Source organism: Mixophyes fleayi, chromosome 6 (assembly GCF_038048845.1).
Source record: "Mixophyes fleayi isolate aMixFle1 chromosome 6, aMixFle1.hap1, whole genome shotgun sequence".
Lineage (NCBI taxonomy): Eukaryota > Metazoa > Chordata > Amphibia > Anura > Limnodynastidae > Mixophyes > Mixophyes fleayi.
In genome coordinates this window covers 151,735,726-151,755,052 of record NC_134407.1, presented here as the reverse complement: position 1 = coordinate 151,755,052, position 19,327 = coordinate 151,735,726, and the positions used below count along the sequence as shown (strand labels likewise).

Below are 19,327 nucleotides of genomic sequence, written 5' to 3'. Positions count from 1 at the left end.
AAATCTGTAGTTTATATAAAATAACGTCAAAACATACAATATATCAGTAGCATTAATGACAAATAGAGTATGTATATGAAAAAATAAAAAATAATAATTTTAAAATGTCCCTGGATCTGAAAACAAATATACTACAGAAAGGGTGCGATTTCATAACCTTCATTTAGCCCTTGCAGGGAGAAGGTGTTAAATTGATAAATCCAAAACAATTCGCTTTGAACACGATTTTTTGGGTTATCTCCAACTCTTGAGCCCAGCTTCATGTGTTCAATAGCTTTAAATGTAATGATTTGTGGATCTGGGTTATGATATGTAATAAAATGCTTTGAAACTGAATGGCTTTCAACCTTATGCTCATTATATATTTGATGTGTTCTTGTATTCTTAGATTTAATAAACGCTTGTTTTTTCGTACATATTTATAATCACACACACAATCCAATAACTTTATGGGACCTATCTATTAATCTTTTTTTTACAGCAAAATCCCCTGAAAACGTTAGTTTCCGCAGGACAGCTGCACTTTAATGTAAATTCATCATTTATTAATATCTCCTGCTTTGTCTTTTTCTTTGAATTCCAAAGCAGTCCCATAGATGTCTATGGGGAATGCTTGGGAAAATCAAAGATTTTCGGACTTTATGCATGATGGCTAACCCCAGGTAAAGCTGGAGTTAGCCATTGAAGCCTATGGAGACAGCATTGCGGTAGAGGAATTTTCAGATCCTTCACTTAAACTTACCTGCTCTCCACTCCGGTCACTATCACAAAGGTGGTCATTTTTGCGATAGTACTAGAAAAGATAAGAGATGGGACTTTGTAGGAACAGCAGTTTTTCATATTTTTAACAAATATTCAGGATATTTCAACCCTTATCTTTGCGATAAGGATTGAAAGGGATTGTGGTTAAAATGTGGTGATTAATAATTATGCCTGTATAACAGATGATGTTTAACAATTCATTAGTTGTCAAACCTTGTTCTATTATCCAAGTTATGAAATAATTTTTGGCCAGATTGACATATTTACAGATGGTACAATGATTACACTTAATGAAGACTACACTGTTCAGGAAAGTTGTTTTAGTCTTTTCAGATTGTTTAAGCATGCTGGGGACCTGAGTGTCTTTTATATTTCAATAGAATAAATAATAATAAATTAATAAGATTCCAAACGTAAATGAAACATTTCATCAGTGTTTAGTTTACATACTGGGAAATCACAATGTAATATCTTGTGGGAGCTGTTTGCATATTTGCCACAACTATTCATTTTTTTAATGGCATTCGAGACAATCCCACAGAATAGAGTTGCGATTTACCTGAGTGTCTGGTATGATTTTTAACATATTAAACTAGATCTGTTAAATGCTATGTATATTTCTTGAAGAATAAAGAACTGACTTGGACCCATAAACGCGACACTAAATAAATTAAGGGTCTTAAAATTGTTTTACACCTCTAAAAAAGTTGATATATCCAGGTCTTACCTTTACCCTATGTTGCATCGCAATTGAGCAGAGTTGAGGATTGTCCCTAACGGTAGTGATGCTCATGACCTGTGGGAGGCGCCTGTTCACCAGCTTTATATCAGCTCTCTGCTCGCTTCTCATACAGAGCGCCAGAATATCTCCATTTAGCTTTTGACAAGTCAAGTACGCCGGAGAGCACGTCTGCGCTGCCTGTGTTACCTCTTTTCCCAGTTATACAAGCAGGAATGGTCACCCCAGGACAGGACTGGCTGGCAGGGATTATTTGAACGAAACTAGCAGGGAGAGGAGCGTGTGGGATCATATTTTGTATGCTTCACACCTGGGTTCATGGAGCAGAGAATACTGATCATACTGGGACTTCTGGTCACATCTAACACAGGTAAATGTCCTGTGCTCTGGGATTAGTTGAACGCGGAGTCCCTCTCTTAGATACTCAAACCAGGTAGTTTGCTAGTCTACGGCAGAGGTAGACAACCTGTGGCTTTAGACATGTGGTGGAACTACAAGTCCAAGCACGCACTGCCAGCCTGCAGTAGAGTCTGAGCTTTATGGTTGGTGTCTCGGCTATGCAAGTGCACGTGTTTGATCCTTAATAATTTGTTTGAGAAACTTCCGTTTAACTCTAGTAAATGACTTCATTGCATGTATCATAGTTGTCAACTCTCAGATTTAGTCCTGTACACATTTTGTTGTAATTGCAGAACAGTTTGTGCAGCTCTTATGAAATGTCTTAGAATTATTGCTTTGATTTTAAGACACAATTTGTGTGAGGCATTTGTTCCCCAGGCTGGTGCCATAGTGGGCTACCCTGGGATGGGTTACTCGGCTACCTGCATTTTTTTTCCCCCTTTAAAATGTTCCTAATAGGCTGCTGAGCCGAGTCTCGCACACCCGGGCTACAGTTCGCAAGCCAGCACCTGGTGGGGGACCTGGGGGTAAATGTATCAAGCTGAGAGTTTTCCGGCGGGTTTAAAAGTGGAGATGTTGCCTATAGCAACCAATCACATTCTAGCTGTCATTTTGTAGAATGTACTAAATAAATGATAGCTAGAATCTGATTGGTTGCTATAGGCAACATCTCCACTTTTCAAACCCGCCGGAAAACTCTCAGCTTGATACATTTACCCCCATGTCTTGGACTCTGAGGGATATGTCCTTAGTTTACAAGGATGTCTTCCTGAGAGGTAGAGTGTATACCTCTGATTTATGTAGAGTAAATGTGTAAAATTATGAGAACTTTCTACATTACGCGGTGCACATTTGTGGTTGTGGTGCAGGAATTTTACTCAGAATAAATATGTCTAGGGGATAAACACGTTTTCATAAAATACTTTATATAATACTGATGTGTGTGGTTTTACTTTTGTTTTTCTAGTTATTTTTATTACTATTCTGCTGCCTGTTCTACATTGTATATGCATTTTAATTTTAATGCCCTTTCTTAGATACTACTGGTGTTTTTATCAATTAAAGAAAGGGAGTATTATCTGAGATATCAGGTGGTGGGTCATATATTTAGTGTAATGGATTATATTCTGTATTAGTAAAGTCTGATGCATTTAGTCAGTAATTGACGCGTGAGCAATCTATTGAAGAAAACGGTGGGTTTTTGGAAATATCCCTGTAGCTCAGTAAGGTGAATTGCAGGTCTTGAAAGGTAGTGATCTTATCTCAGGAATATATCTTATCACTGTTTGGGGTCCTGTGCTAATGGCTTATGCCAAGGAGGTGTCTGAGTAAATGAGATCAGTTCACCAGGTAAAGTCACAGTACACTCATTTTTCCCTTTTCACAAATTTAACAGCTGTTCTTATAAATTCGTGTTCTATTTACAAATCTGACAATCTCCTGAGTTAATAATTTTTTTTTGCTATTAACGTTTCATTAAAAAAGCTAAAACATATATCTTTCTGTTGTATTCACCTGTACGTCATACTTATTTTTTATGTGTTTATAATTTATGATCGCCTCAAAACTTGTAAGTAATGTGAAAAGAGGAAGATGTGTCAGTTAATTGTTATTTGAGCCAGAGGTGCACAACATGTGGATCATAACCCGAAGTGGATTCCCAGAATCTGTTTTTGGTGTTCCTGAGTAGACGTTACTCTCTGTTGGGACTTGCATCCCTTTGTGATCCCTAAACAATGGCACATGGTGAGTTTGGGACTAAGCTAATTGTTGAGCACCACTGATGTAGGCATATGTAAAGCGCTATGTTCTCCATAGAGAGCGTGTCAGGTCTGTGACATTATCTGGTGTTATCCCATAGGCGTACATGTCCTATCTTGCCATACAGTGGTATGACATGTCTTGTCTTGTTCTGATAACTAATGCTTAACCCAGTGGATCCTAAGCTTTTTCAGTTCTAGGCATCCTTAGGATTTCCTTAATTTTTTCAAAGCACCCCTAAGCCAAAATAAGTACCAAGGAGTCCCCTGCCTTTGCTTACCACTGGCCCTGGCCGAGGCACCCCTGTGAGATCGCTGAGGCACCCCAGGGAGCCTAGGCGCACAGTTTTGGACCACTGGCTTAACCCATGCAGCGCTGCATGTGCCCTATGCAGTGCTGGCAGGGAAGTGGAGTGGGCATTGCTCTAACTGATAAGTGGAAACATCCCCCAAGTTCTGTCAGGCAGAACACATCACATGCTGCTGACACGATATTTAACCCAGTTGTGACTGTATTGTTGTTTACTGCTGCTGAGCGGTCAATAAAATTGAGTCATTTCTTTCCTAATTTTAGGGTTTGTTCTTGCTCTTCTGCCCCGGCTCCCAGGGGGTAAGGGGAGCGTCCAAGTTAAGGAAGGAGGAAGAAAAGCTGGCAGAGCAGAAGAGGAGTCTGCGGCTCTGTTTCTACAGTCAGGGGTGTCTGTTCCCCCTGGGTCAGCTTCTCCCGGACCACAAGGAACCCCAATTCCTGGATATGAGCAGATTAGTCCCAGTTTTCACCTGGAGCCAGATTCTGGGGCTGTGCACAGGAGGGAGAGACGCTGTACATGTTACACATACAAGGACAAGGAGTGTGTGTACTACTGTCACTTAGACATCATATGGATCAATACGCCTGAGTAAGTAAAGGTACACGTTCTGCCTCCTCTTAATGTATATTCCTATGAGCTTGGGTCAAGTATATGTATAGTCCCTGTCTGTGTCCTAATACCACAAGCTTGTGTAATAGAACTGTGATCTACAGTTATGGAAAGTTTATGTAAGTCTTCTCTGTGCTAAAACCTAAAGTTGGTTCCTGGCTGTGCTTTGAACTGTACAGCTTGTATACCCTTCTGTACGCTGAGAGGTTATGTGTCAGTCTGTATACTGCAATGCACTGCTTGCAATCTTTCATAATGTCACGCTCCCCTATGTGGACTCACATCCTCATATCCTTTTATTAAAAAAATAAAAATAAAAAAAAATGACATTTTAACCCATCAATAAAAATCGCTCTCCCTTGCTGACATTTCAATAATTTACTGTGTGTAGGGTTGCAAGAGCCTTACTCAAAATGCATTGGTCTGTTTTTCTCTAGATGCAGCTACTATTTTCAATTTTAATATTGTGTCAGTAAAATTTTCAGTAAAACTATTTTGCACTAGTTTAGAGACTGCTGTTACAGGATTTCCATACTGTAGAGATTTTGCATTGTCCCAATGTGCATGATAACCCAGCCCAAAAGCACAGTTTGTGCCTACCTATTGTGCTAACTGGCATTGCCAGTGCCTTCCTGGACAAGGGCCTTTGATTTAATTTTCTATTTACACAACCCAGCAATGTGTCTTCTCTTACCCATGGCCGTTAGTCAATTTGATTAACCTAATAATAAATGACCAGAAACTACTGAAGTAATTTGATGTTGGAGCTGTATGAACGCACCATTATAGATGTCTAACGCTACAGCCACTAAAGCATGGGCTTCAGAGGCGAACGCAGGATTTAGAAGTAGGGATGAGCGGGCTCGGATATCTGAAATCCGAGCCCACCCGAACCTTTGCCGATCCGAGCTGGATCCGAGACAGATCCGGGTATTCCCGCCAATTGCAAAACTGAAAGCGAGGCTCCGAGTCATAATCCCGTTGTCGGATCTCGCGATACTCGGATTCTATAAATTCCCCGCTGGCCGCCGCCATCTTCACTCAGGCATTGATCAGGGTAGAGGGAGGTTGTGTTAGGTGATCCTCTGCCCTGCTATATGCTGTGCTGTGCTGTGCTGTGCTGTGCTGTGCTGTGCTGTGCTGTGTCCTGTGCTCTGTCCTTCTGAGTTCAGTGGTGCTGCTGGGTCCTGTGCTGTGTCCTGTTCAGTCCAGTGGTGCTGTGTCCTGTGCTCTGTCCTTCTAAGGGCATTGTTATTTCCCCATTATTCCCAAGTTGTAAAAAATTAAAAAAAAAGTTATAAAAAAAAGAAAAAAAAAATAATTATAAAAAAAAGAAATTAAAAAAAAATATCCAAAATCAATCCTGCAGTATAAGTCCATTGGTACTGCAATATTACAAAGTTCAATGATTCCGCAGTATAAGTCCAGTGGTACTCTCCTGTGCCGCATATAATTTTTAAAGGCTTTGCCGAGTGTGTGTGGCTTAGGGGTACGCTCTCTTGTGCTACATATAATGGAAAACAAAAATTGGGAGGATAAAGCTGCGAGGAAAAAGCTCAGTTTTCCTAAAAGACCCGCTGGCGGGGATGCTGATAACATCTGGTCCGGACTGAAGGACCTGCCAATCATTGCAGACATGTCTACTGTTGCTGCATTGGATGCTGTCACAAACGAAAAAATGGTGGAGGTTTATTTTGCTGACACCATCCAAATAGACATGTCAGACAGTCCATATTGTTACTGGCAGGAAAAAAAGGCAGTTTGGAAGCCCCTGTACAAACTGGCTCTATTTTACCTGAGTTGTCCCCCCTCCAGTGTGTACTCGGAAAGAGTTTTTAGTGCAGCGGGGAACCTGGTCAGTGAGTGGCGAAGGAGGTTGCTTCCTCAGAACGTGGAAAAAATGATGTTCATAAAAATGAATTATCAATTCCTCAATCAAGTACAGCACTGCCCTCCAGACAGTACAGAGGGACCTGTGGTTGTGGAGTCCAGCAGGGACGAATTGATAATGTGTGATGAGGAGGAAGTACACACTGTAGGGGGAGAGGAATCAGAGGTTGAGGATGAGGATGACATCTTGCCTCAGTAGAGCCTGTTTTGGACTAAAAACAATATTGTGAGCTGTGAGGTGTTCAGAATAGACTGGGAATTAGTGGAAATGATTGTTATTGAATGTTATTGAGGTTAATAATAGCGTAGGAGTGAAAATAAACAAAAAAACTTGATTTTAACACTTTTTATGTTTTTTTCAAAATAAATCCGAATCCAAAACCTTTAAATCCGAACCAAAACCTTTCGTCAGGTGTTTTGCAAAACAAATTCAAACCCAAAACCTCAAGGAAACCCGAATCCAAAACACAAAACACGAGACACCAAAAGTGGCCGGTGCACATCCCTATTTAGAAGGGGGGGTTTCCGCCCCCCCCCGGGGAAAAAAAAAATAGAGCGAGAGAGAGAGCTGCGCAGCAGCTCCATTTCAGCAAGTCTGAATTCTACAGCAGCCGCGGCGCTGTCAAGAAGCATCCGCGGCAGTGCTGTATTATACTACAATACAGCACTGCCGCGGACGCTTCTTTGACAGCGCCGCGGCTGCTGTGGAGTACCGTTGGTTCCCGGTGGGGAGGGGCTTCTGGGGAACCAGAAACCCCTCCTGCGTGTGCCACTGGGCTTGAGATGTGTGGATTAATCTTGTATTTTTTGTAAGACTGTGATAATGTAAATAATTATGCTGCCTTAATAATGCGTGTGGTATATTTGGAGATTAAGATGTTTTATATACTGTAGATCAGTGATGAGCACCAAGGTGCCCTAGGGCTGCATACGGCCCTCCGAGCCTTCCTCTGCACCCCCCGACTCCTTCCTGCATTGCTGTCAGATATGTTTGTTATAACCTGTAACACTTGATTAAAATGCCTACTGATTTGTTATTACAGGTAGGGGTGTCTTTCTTCAATTAAATGTATTGTTATAACATGTTGCTGATATTAAGGGCAATGTGTGGTCCTTTTGAGGTTGCCCATTACTGTGTAGCTGATCAAGCCCATTGGGGAGACTTGTCTTTTCTGTTGGTAATCCTGGCGTCCTGCAATTACTGTTTGGAGGGTTCAGGGACATTGAGCAATCCTTCATTTCACAACATGAAGAATTGATTCAAGGTCCATGAACAGGAATGCAACTAGAAGCTCAAGCAACTGAGCTAAATATGAGGCTGGGGTCCCCTGTCCAGCTACTGCTGAGCTAAAGCACAATCAGATGTTATTGAAACAAGATAAGTTACAGGTACGGCACAAGGAGAAGGGGGAGAGAAAACATTTTCTAGATTATCCCACTTCCTTGAGAGGTGGGGGGTCATGGAATCATTGAAACACAACATAGTTTTTATACTTAAAATATGTAGGGTAAATTATGCTAGCTGCTGTATATCCTCCTTGCAGACTTCATTTGTTGTCAATGTTTAAATACTATTTTATTGTACTGAGTATTATTTTTAGATTGGTTTACTTCAGATAACGATGTTATCTGCCAGGGTGTTAAGGAATGTTTTGTCATCACGCGTTTCTTGCTCTGTTTGCGCTCACCATGGCACTTGATTAGACAGATGAATTACATGTACTTACTCTGTCAGCATTGAGTCAGGCTTGTACTATGTAATATATGGATTGGTCTGGTGTAACTCTTTTCAATAAACTTTTTTCATTGACTCCTTGAACAAAATGAAAGCGTCTTGCACAAAGTAATACTCCGCCATCTCCTCCTGGATGTCTGAGCGCTTTCTCAAAATCAACATCTCTAAAACTGAACTCATTGTCTTTCCTCCGCCCAGACTCCCATCTCACCATGACCTCTCTATTGTCGTCAACAACACCACCATCTCCTCTGTCACCCAACTTCGCTGCCTGGGTGTCACCCTCGACTCCTCTCTCTCTCTTTTGCCCCCCCACATTCATTCCCTTGCCCAAGCCTGTCGCTTCCAACTACGCAACATCGCCCGCATCCGTCCTTTTCTCTCTCAGGATGCCACCAAAACTGTCATCCACGCACTCATCATCTCCCGCCTCGATTATTGTAACCTCCTCCTCACTGGCCTCCCCCACTCCCGTCTCTCCCCCCTCCGCTCTATACTCAATGCGGCCACAAGACTCATCTTCCTCTCACGCCGCTCCTCCTTTGCCTCCCCTCTCTGCCTTGCCTTACACTGGTTCCCCTTCCCCTACCAAATCCTTTTCAAACTCCTCACCACCACTTACAAGGCTCTCTCCAACTCTACTGCCCCTTATATCTCTAACCTCCTCTCCATTCACACTCCTGCCCGCTCCCTGCGCTCGGCCAACGACCGCCGCCTCTCCTCCACTCTTATCACCTCTTCCCACTCCAGAATCCAAGACTTTTCCCGTGCAGCCCCTCTTCTCTGGAACGACCTCCCTCGTTCCATCCGTCTCTCTCCTACTCTGTGCTCCTTCAAATGTGCACTCAAAACTCACCTCTTCCTCAAAGCCTACCAACCATCTACTTAACTCCCATCTCCTTCCTTTAGCTCGTCCTCCCTTCTCTCCTCTTGCCTCAACTGGGTCCTCTTGTGCCTGGTCTGTTTACCCTCCCTTAGGATGTAAGCTCATATGAGCAGGGCCCCCTCCCCTCCTGTCTCTATACCTGTTCTTCCGCTCCGTCTTTACTGCATATGACTAGCCGGAGTTTCTGAAGTATTGGTACTTTTTGTTCATTGTTCTGTATGGTTTCACCCTGTATAGTCTACTGTTAGTACTGTGTGCGGCGCTGCGGATACCTTGTGGCGCCTAACAAATAAATGATAATAATAATAATACAGCACACTTGTAAGAAGAATTCTTATTTTTTTTGCTTATTTGTTAAGCACTTTCATCTGGAGGGGTCTGTTTCACAACACTGTACCGTGACTGTGTTTAGCCCCAAGCAGAGACACAATGCTAAAAATACACAAGTTCTACTAAAAGTTTATAGTTCCTAGAAAGCCTCAATTGATGGATTTGTTATCCGCATTAAGTGATCGTCTACTGTGGGTGAGTGTTTAAAGAAATTACAGACTGCACACAGAGGCCAAGGTTTTAATCCACAATGGTAAGGACAAGTTCAAAGCAATTAAAACAAGATATATATTATTGATTACAAATTCAATCACAGGTCAGAAAACTGATGCACAAATATATATTCTGAAGGATATATTTACTAAAACTTTTAAAAAGGTAAAGTGGAGGTGTTGGCTATAGTAACCAATTGGATTCTAACTATAATTTTCTAGAATATGACGAGTAGGAAATATACCCCTTAGTCTTAATTGAGAACATTTAAGTGGATATTAACATCAAAACTGTATGAATCAAATGTTTGTATAAATCATTTTAGAACTGTATAGCTGATTGCTATATTGCAGTGGTTCCCAACAGTTTTACACTGGGGACACCCTACAGGTTTGTTTTGTTCCCTGGGAACCCCCACGTTTCACAGCGCTTCACCACAAACACACTGTGATTTTAGTTGCTCTTGATGCCCAATATATGTAAAACCGATTTTGATGTAATCATTGTCATATGTATATTTTTTTTCTAGCATTTTGAGAGGTTATCTTTTTGGTTGATCATAAATATGTTTTGGAGTGGGGGGGTTGGCAGGGTCAGGCTGGGCTGGGCTGGGTCATTGGGCCACCTGCATTTTTTTTCCATTAAATTAGGCTGCTGAGTCGACTCTTGTCCCCCGGGCTAAAATTTGTCAGCCCTCCCCTGGGGGTTGGCAAATCAGCACATGGTTGTTCAGATGTAGAAGTTGATGTTGCTGTATTTTGTGTGTGTGTGTGTGTGTGTGTGTGTGTGTGTGTGTGTGTGTGTGTGTGTGTTTCAAGGCCAGAATTTTATTTTCCTTGTTTAACCAATGATCCATTGTCAATTCTAGTTAGAAATTAGCACTATTTACTATTTTAACTGATTGTTTAATCTATAGCCTAGACAGGCTGGAGCAAGAGATACTATGAAGTGACATAATGTTTTGAATTTTAAAATAAGATTTTTTAGTATTCTGTAATTCATCAATACAAGCAGTTTTATTTCTGTATTTCCCACCACACAACATTTGAGAACATTACACATTTGAGTTACAACAAATTGGGTTCTCCCTCCCACAGCTGTTAGCAAGTACTCAGTACTTCACAAATACTCAGATATCATGTGCGCTACTAAAGCCACAATACCACATCGCCTTCTTTTTTTTTCTTTAAATAGCAAGTTAAGTACCCTTCTTTTTTTTTTTTTTAAACTTGTTACTGATTTCATTTTTCTTATCTTTCTTCTTACAAGTAACTACTTTTTGGAAACCTCACTGGAAGGCAAACACGTTTGACACACACACACACACACACACACACACACACACACACACACACACACACACACACACACACACACACACACCTACCTCTGAGCATGTCGTGTGACAGCAGAGTGGGGAGGATTTTACAGTGCAGGGCAGACAGAGCTCAGAGGGATGTCCGAAAGCCTCTCTGCTCACTGCATAATGTGACTATATTTGCCATTATAGTCATGTGACACATACATGTAAATCAGTATTAGCAGCCTGCAGAAACAAACCAAGGAGAAATGAGAATTACCAAGATGATATAGCCTGCAACAGTGATTTAGTTAAAAAAAAAAAATATATATATATATATATATATATATATATATATATATATATATATATATATATTATATATATAAAAATTATATATTTTCCCCTTGGTATTGCTGCTTAAATTCAAGGAAAATACATTTTTTAAAATATGGCGATATTCTATAAAAGAGGTTGAAAATATAACATATACACACACATGATATTTCCACCACTTCGCCCTTACTCTTATGCAGTGTTAAAGGTGGGTGTGGTTTAGTTAACACCAAAATAAAACATCATTTTTATTGTCCCTTTTTTCGTGTCTTCATGATTCCATAATAAAGTGGTAAATGATCCTGTCTGAAGAGAATGAGGAGGGTAAAATTGAATCGTTCTTACATCAAAGTCTCACAACTCGCATTCCTCCAATTTTTTTTTTGTATTTTAGGATATACCCCGTAGTGTTTTATTGTTGATGTGTGTTCTAGATCTGTTACGCTACTCTGCATTTTTGATCCATCCCAGACTTTCCACACAAGCAGTACTCCTCATACTTGTATTGTGACCACTGTTCAGTTACCGGTTGAAAGCAGCGTAGGTCAAAGGACCACAGGCAGCTGCTTCACGCGATGGGACTGGTTTTGTGGCCTGATCAGAGCTGTGGGTTATCCTGTTTAAAGTTCACCCTATAGACCTCAAAGTCTGGAGAATTCATATTTGTTTTGGTATTATTAGGGCTGCAGAGAAAGGAAATATGCATATGATGCTAGTATACTGAGACGTGATTGGCAGTGGACCTGAATAGATTCTGGGGTCTATTTATCATAGCTAGAAGAGCCTTGAGTCCAGTGAAAATAGACTAGCCGGTTTTGTTGGACCTCAAGCGAAAAGTGCAGGGTCTGGCAAATTGGAAACTTTCAGATTTGTGTCCAACTGTGAGCAGTGCTGATTCCCCAGCTTTTTTTGACAACATCAAGGAACTGCTGCCAGATATGGTGGAACTACATTTCCCTGCATGCACTGGCAGCCATTGCCTGGATGGGCATGCTGGTGTTTGTTCAGCCACAAGCAGCATCAAGCCCTTAAAGGCAATGGCTGCCAGTGCATGCTGGAAACTGTAGTTCTACAACAGCAACATTATAATATATAATATATTGTAATATAATGGAAATGCTACTGTCATAGTGATCAAGTGTGAAATTATTTTGTATTTGTAATGCATTGCATTTGGGGAAGGGGCTCAAAGCTTTAGCTAGTTAACCTCAATTTTGTACTTGGCTGAGTATCGAATGGTGCAGTCATTTAGTGGCTGATTTTTGTGGCAAGCAGTTGAGTATGCTTTTGTTGTGTTTATTTTTTTTTTATTATTTTCTTACTAGCAGAGCTTTTCCCATTCAATAGCCCATTTAATAGGTTTTCTACACAGTGGAAACCCCCTTTAAAATGATTTGGGGGAGGGGGGAATTGCAGAGCTGCTTGTGTCTACATGCGTTCGCAAACCCATGTGATTGCGCCCAGCACATATCAGAGGTAGGTGGGTATGCGGCATGCAACGGGCATATTAAACAAATATATTGTTTTCAGTTTTTTGGACACAAATGCATAATCAGTGGGTAGGTGACCAAGAGACCTGCAATGAAAAAATAAATGTAATAAAAATAGTTTGTTTTATTTTTCACTTTATTATTTAATTTTTGCTATATTATTTATTTATTTTTAAATGTCCCTCCTGAGACTTAACAGAACAAGTATTGCGGAGTGAGCAGCTGAGTCTGCTTTTAAGTTGTGCGTTTTTAGTTTAGGAATAAAATGTACATTATTTATGGAATAGAGCGGTGGTTCCCAAAGTGTGCGCCGCGGCTCCCTGGGGTGCCGCGGCGCTGTCACAGCGGTGCCGCGATCCCTAGCAAGAAGAAGAAAAAAAAACAAAAAAACGTATCCAGCGCCGGATCCTCCTCCTCACTGACTGCCGGGTGTGACGTCATCACGTCCGTCAGCCTCAGTGAGAAGGAGCAGCAGCAGAGAAGGCGTCCAGGAAAGCAGGTAAGTAAAGGAAGTGAAGGGGGACACAGAGAGACACCATGAAGGGACACAGAGAGACACCATGAAGGGACACAGAGAGACACCATGAAGGGACACAGAGAGACACACCATGAAGGGACACAGAGAGAGACACCATGAAGGGACACAGAGAGAGACACCATGAAGGGACACAGAGAGAGACACCATGAAGGGACACAGAGAGAGACACCATGAAGGGACACAGAGAGAGACACCATGAAGGGACACAGAGAGAGACACCATGAAAGGACACAGAGAGAGACGCCATGAAGGGACACAGAGAGAGACACCATGAAGAGACACAGAGAGAGACACCATGAAAGGACACAGAGAGAGACGCCGAAGGAGGGGGACAGAGAGAGGCCGAAGGAGGGGGACAGAGAGAGGCCGAAGGAGGGGGACAGAGAGAGGCCGAAGGAGGGGGACAGAGAGACGCCGAAGGAGGGGGACAGAGAGACGCCGAAGGAGGAGGGCAGAGAGACGCCGAAGGAGGAGGGCAGAGAGACGCCGAAGGAGGAGGGCAGAGAGACGCCGAAGGAGGAGGGCAGAGAAAGACACTATAGGAGGGGGATAGAGAGACATGCTGAAGGAGGGGGACAGAGAGTGATGCTGAAGGGGGGTCAGAGTGTGAGATGGCGAAGAGGGGGACACAGGGTGTGAGATGGCAAAGAGGGGGACACAGGGTGTGAGATGGCGATGAGGGGGACACAGGGTGTGAGATGGCGATGAGGGGGACACAGGGTGTGAGATGGCGAAGAGGGGGACACAGGGTGTGAGATGACGAAGGGGATACAAAGTGATATGATAAAGGGACACAATGTGATGGTGAAGGGGTCTAAATACATCTTACGTCATTTTGACCCAACTACTTAAGCAACGGGACTACCCGGTAATTATTTTTGCTTAGGGGTGCCTTGGAAAAATTATGGTGACCCTAAGGGTGCCTCGAGCTGAGAAAGTTTGGGAACCCCTGGACTAGAGGGAATCCCATTGTCCCTGAAATCTTAAGTCTTGTAAGCAGATTCAGGCAATAATCGTCCTCTGTTAAAAGCAACGTTATTAAAAACATAACAAATAAAAGATATGGGCATGCATGTTTTCTGATTCTAGCATTGTGTGTTTTTACTTTATTTGTCTTCATATAAAGTAAAGAACACCCTTCACTTCAATATACAGCGTTGTAAACTTGCAACACAGAAAATACATTCCCGTGGCCCTGTCCAGGCAGGCCGGGACATAGGAGTGTTGTACTCGGTAGCAATTAAATTTTGGTATGACCATTTTATATAGGCTTGTGTGTTTTCTCTGTCTGTGTCAGTGGAGGTGCAGTACTCAGTAGTGCATATAATATAAATAGTTGCAGGGTGGGTGGGTAAAGACTATCAACATTTATTGCCTGCCAGCGAACACAAATTTTGCAAGAAAGGTAAAAAGCATTAACGCATGTACAGCTATTACTTGAATTAAAAAGAACACTGTTTTTTTTTTATTGTTATTTCATCAACAATAGTCACTTTGATTCCCTTACATTTTATGGACCACTTACTTCAACTTTTCTAGAATTCTTCCCCAAAGAGCAATATTCCATACAAGAATTACCATGAAAATATGGGGGTGACTTACTAACTAGAGGGGAAAGTGCAAAACATTCCCAGTCACAAGACTGCCCAGAAATCCCCATGATTTAATATAGGAGATGCTCACTGACCCCCGTAAACTGGTTTTGGTTTTGAATCTGGATTAGCTTCATGTTTTTGGTTTTGGCAAAACTGCCCTCATGTGTTTTGGTTTTGGTTTTGGATTTTTTAGAAAAAATCCTAAAATATGCTAAAATCACATATTTCTGCTTTTTTTTTTTTTTTTTTTCTCGTTACTACATTATTATTAACCTCAATAACACTAATTTCAAGTCATTTGCAGTCAATTTTGACCACCTCACAGATCACAATATTTTCATACACTTTCGGACAAATACTGCAGCGACCTGGCTGGATGGTAAGCGACAGAGCAATGACACACATACGGCAGTTCCTACCACATCTAGGACACATTGGCACACAGCAGTGGCAGAAAAGAAAAAAGGTGCAAGACGGAATTGTCCTTGGGCCCGCCCTCCCTCCCGCCCACCGTTATGTTGGATCTTAAAAAGGAATCCAAAAATCGCAAGAACCGAGATCCGACGGCGTCACAATGATGTTTTGCCTCATTTTCGATTCCGAGGGCGCGCGAAAGTACCGTAAGTTCGCGTGTGTTCGGTTCTCGAGGAACCGAGCCTGAGCATCTCTATTTAATATAAGGAGACTGAGATCAGTGTCCTTATTTGAAGATGTGTCCTGTGTGTGTGTGTGTGTGTGTGTGTAAGTGTTACATGATATAATTTGAATGAGCCATTGGCTAGCCGTCACATTTCACAAATGGAAACCCGAAAAATACTTGCCCCTAGGTTGACACAAGTTTGTTAGTTTAGGTGGGCTACTGACTGAAAGAAGAGAGAGGTGGACAAGACTGCATTCTCACAGGCTCTCCTATCATGTTCCTGGTGCCCATGTACAGGATGTTGTATTGCATTTTAGAACTATTGTCTTTGATCATTTTAATATATCTATAGAACTATTTTTTTTAAAAAAAAATTTGTGTGTGGTTAGTCTGGTTTAAAATATAGATATTTTAATATAATTATTTGTATCTATTTTTCTCACTTGAATTGGCAGACTGAGTATTTTGAAATCCAAACCTATTTACAACTCATTTTTCTCAGTTACAATGAAAGGGGCGGATGTTCACGTACAATTGTGTTTGCAATACATTAACTTTTACTCTGTTACCCTTTAAATCGTATGACACATATAGCCTGTTGTCATGACACGCTGGCTGGGAATTGCTGGGGTAGGGTAACTGGTGGTATACACTAGGGATGTAATCGTCCTCTGTTAAAAGCAACGTTATTAAAAAAAATGGCAAGGGTATCAGGATAAAACTTAAAATACATGATGTGGTTGCTCCTATCCCAGTGGACTGAAAACTGAGAACTTGTTTGTACTAGAGAGAAATGTACAAGAAAATATGAAGTAGTATTTGTTTCCTGTGTTGGGATGTTATCCAAGTCTGCTCTCACTGACACATTTAAAGTATGGGGGACAAAGGAGGAGATGTTGTTTACAGATTTTTTTATTTTATTTTAAATAGGCTCCATTTTTTTCCGTACTGCACCGTACCACACAATAATAGGTTCACATCCCCAATATGCATTTTCATGGTCAGTACAAGTAATCACAAAGTGTGATCCTAGATGCAGGCTCTATATGTTGTGACTGTCATTTAGATGCAGAAATTTAAACCCAGAGAGTACTAACAAATCTCATACTTTATATGGTGAATTTTCTACTGTTAAATCTTTTTCCCATAACATACTGTTTGAGTCATTGATATAACTTATTTAACTTACAATAGGAAGGACTGGCTTTTGTTTCAAGTGTCACAACTTTGCATCTGTAAGCTTTTGTATTGGTGCTTTCCCAGCAAAAAAATCCCAAAGACTGAGGAAACGGCGGCCTGGAGGATACAGACCAAGTATAGATAATCGCTGCCCTCCAAGGTGCTGTAATATTTGGCTTCTACAGTTCTTCCTATAAAGCATAAAACTGCTTTTAAATACACTAAGCCTCCATCCATTGAATACTACCTGGTGCATTATAAAGAATATCCTGCATTTACCCAAATCTATCCATGCACACCTAGCAGCCACTCACCCCCCTCTAAACACTCCAGTGTGTATCGCGAGTTTGTACATACAAAATCCATTCTTGCAGGAAACGTATAAGAGCTTATAATATATTTGAATAAAACGGTAGTAAGCTATTTTTTATTTTTTTTTTGCTTTCATTTTCTAAACTTCCCCAGAAGTTATTTACAGTGTGTTTTCACTGTGGGCCACAGCACATAGGGACAAGCAATCTAAACAAAAGAACCATGGAATATCCATACTGACATTCATGGATCATTTCTATGAATTTTTGGTAATGTAACAAATAGCTGTGTGTGTTTCAGCTGTTTCCCCATAAGGAGAGTTGTCTACAGTACTTTTGGCTTAATAGCAGAATCGGCAAAACATTTAGGACAGCTAATCCCCAAAATGTACAACATCTTGCAACATTGAACATGTCTCTTACACTATGATGTAAGGTGAAAGGTATGTGCAAAGCAAAAACAAAATAGCAACATTGATGTTCCCCAGTTTTATTCCTCAAAATTGCATGGGTAAACTTCCACTATAATGAAAGTGGAGGGACTGTGAGCTGTCATTCTTCCCTTGGTGGGGAGGGAGGAGGGGGGGGAGTAGGGAAAATGGCCTTGTGATGGGTTAGTGTCAAAATGTACTTTTACATATATAAAACATACTTTTAGTGGTATAGAAATAGGGTTAGCAGCGTTGGCACTTACAACTGAGCTGCTGTCCCCACATACACTAGGTTCTATTGGAGGAAATGCACAGCGTGATATATCCGCAGATCTTATTATGACAGTCTCCTATGCACACAATGTTGACAGCAAATGTTTAAGGCTATTTAACACGAGTTGTACCTACCAGGTGATGTGGTGATCAGTGCCTGCTTCCAGTTTGGCCGTACCACTGCATGGTTAGGGGCTTTTCTGACCTGATTGGAGGCAAACTTGGATGAAAAGTCTGTACTCTGCACTGTTCTTTTCACAGGATTGGACTGAACATTACAGTTACCAGAGTATTCACTTGTGGCCGGCCATCAGTCTGGGAAACAATTGATTTTATCTTCCAATAAAGAGCAAGTAAAGACACTATTTGGTGGTACTATATGAAATGCTGTGATTTACTGAAATGAATATTACTGGGGGAAAAATTGTTTATACTTCATGAAATACATGCACAATACTTGTGTTCTTTTTATCCCATCCGCCATTTCATTTGTCTGTGTGGTATTAAAAAAAGATTTACTCCCCCATGGTCCAAGGTTGTGGGAAGTTTTCATCCTCTATAAATAAAGTAAATTAATTTATTTACCAATATGATACTTAGGGTATGCATCGTTAGTGGCCTTTCCTCTGGTAGATGTAAATTTACCATATGTCATATTTATTGCATACACATTATGTTTGGCCATGTAAGTAAGAACATCTCTGACTCCTCAGAGTGCTGTTAAACTACTATATCTTGCAAGATGATTCTCCCAATTAATTTTAATGTTACAGATATCACGCAGGGATTGGTTTGATCTTGGAGAGACTAAGAGGATTATTTATGATGCTGGGATGATTTTTTCTTTTTTTTATAGCTGTATATCACTGCGATTGAAAAAAATTATCAATAAACAATGCCTGACAGCGGTAGGGGCGCACGTCATTGTTGCCTATTCACGCCACTTCTGTTTAACATATCCTTAGACCCCTTGCTACACATTTTACAGCAAACTCAGGAATTTCAAGGAATAAGAGCTGGCCATGAAGTTTTTTCACAGCATCAACAAATGCTGTGATTTTATCTTGTTGTATTTTGCCAACCCTGATTCTTCACTACAATTAGTACTGGAGAAAATGGATGAGTTTGGTTCAATATCAGGGTTATCCATTAATTTAGAGAAATCCATTGCTCTCTACCTCAGGCCAGGAACCATCAGCCCTACATGGGGCAGACATATCCCATTTACGTGGGCCAATAAAAGTTTTTTAATATCTTTGGGTCCAAATCAGTAAAAATCCTTTATTTCTATATTACTTAAACATCTCAAAGGCAATATCATCCATTATTAAATAAAGGGGTGGGGTCATCTCCGGCTCTTCTATGTAGGGAGAGCAAACTGGATATAAATGGTATAATTTCCCAAATTAATGTCCATGTTTGCCACTCCTTATCACCCAACAGGACACAAAATTAGTGAATTCACTTTTCCATTCCTTTATGTGGAATAACAAGTGACCAAGGATCAGCTTGATTAAATTGCAGCAGCCAAAAACTAATGGTGGGATTAATTTCCCTAATATTACATATTGCAACCACTCAGTTTTACTCGGACATCTAA

At 41.0% G+C, this 19,327-nt stretch overlaps 1 protein-coding gene across 2 annotated transcripts in view; it reads left to right on the top strand.

Annotated features, from left to right (window-relative positions):
- Window positions 1-1,626: 1,626 nt before the first annotated feature.
- Window positions 1,627-19,327, top strand: part of EDN3 (endothelin 3) — a 110,230-nt gene continuing 92,529 nt past the window's right edge. Inside the window, exons 1-2 of one of the 2 annotated variants that reach the window (XM_075176788.1) lie at window positions 1,627-1,871; window positions 4,235-4,559. In XM_075176788.1, coding sequence (XP_075032889.1) covers window positions 1,820-1,871; window positions 4,235-4,559 — 377 coding nt within the window. In that variant the 5' untranslated portion in view covers window positions 1,627-1,819. Of the gene's footprint in view, window positions 1,872-3,580; window positions 3,647-4,234; window positions 4,560-19,327 lie in introns of those variants that run through there. The other variant, XM_075176789.1, reaches the window with a different exon arrangement.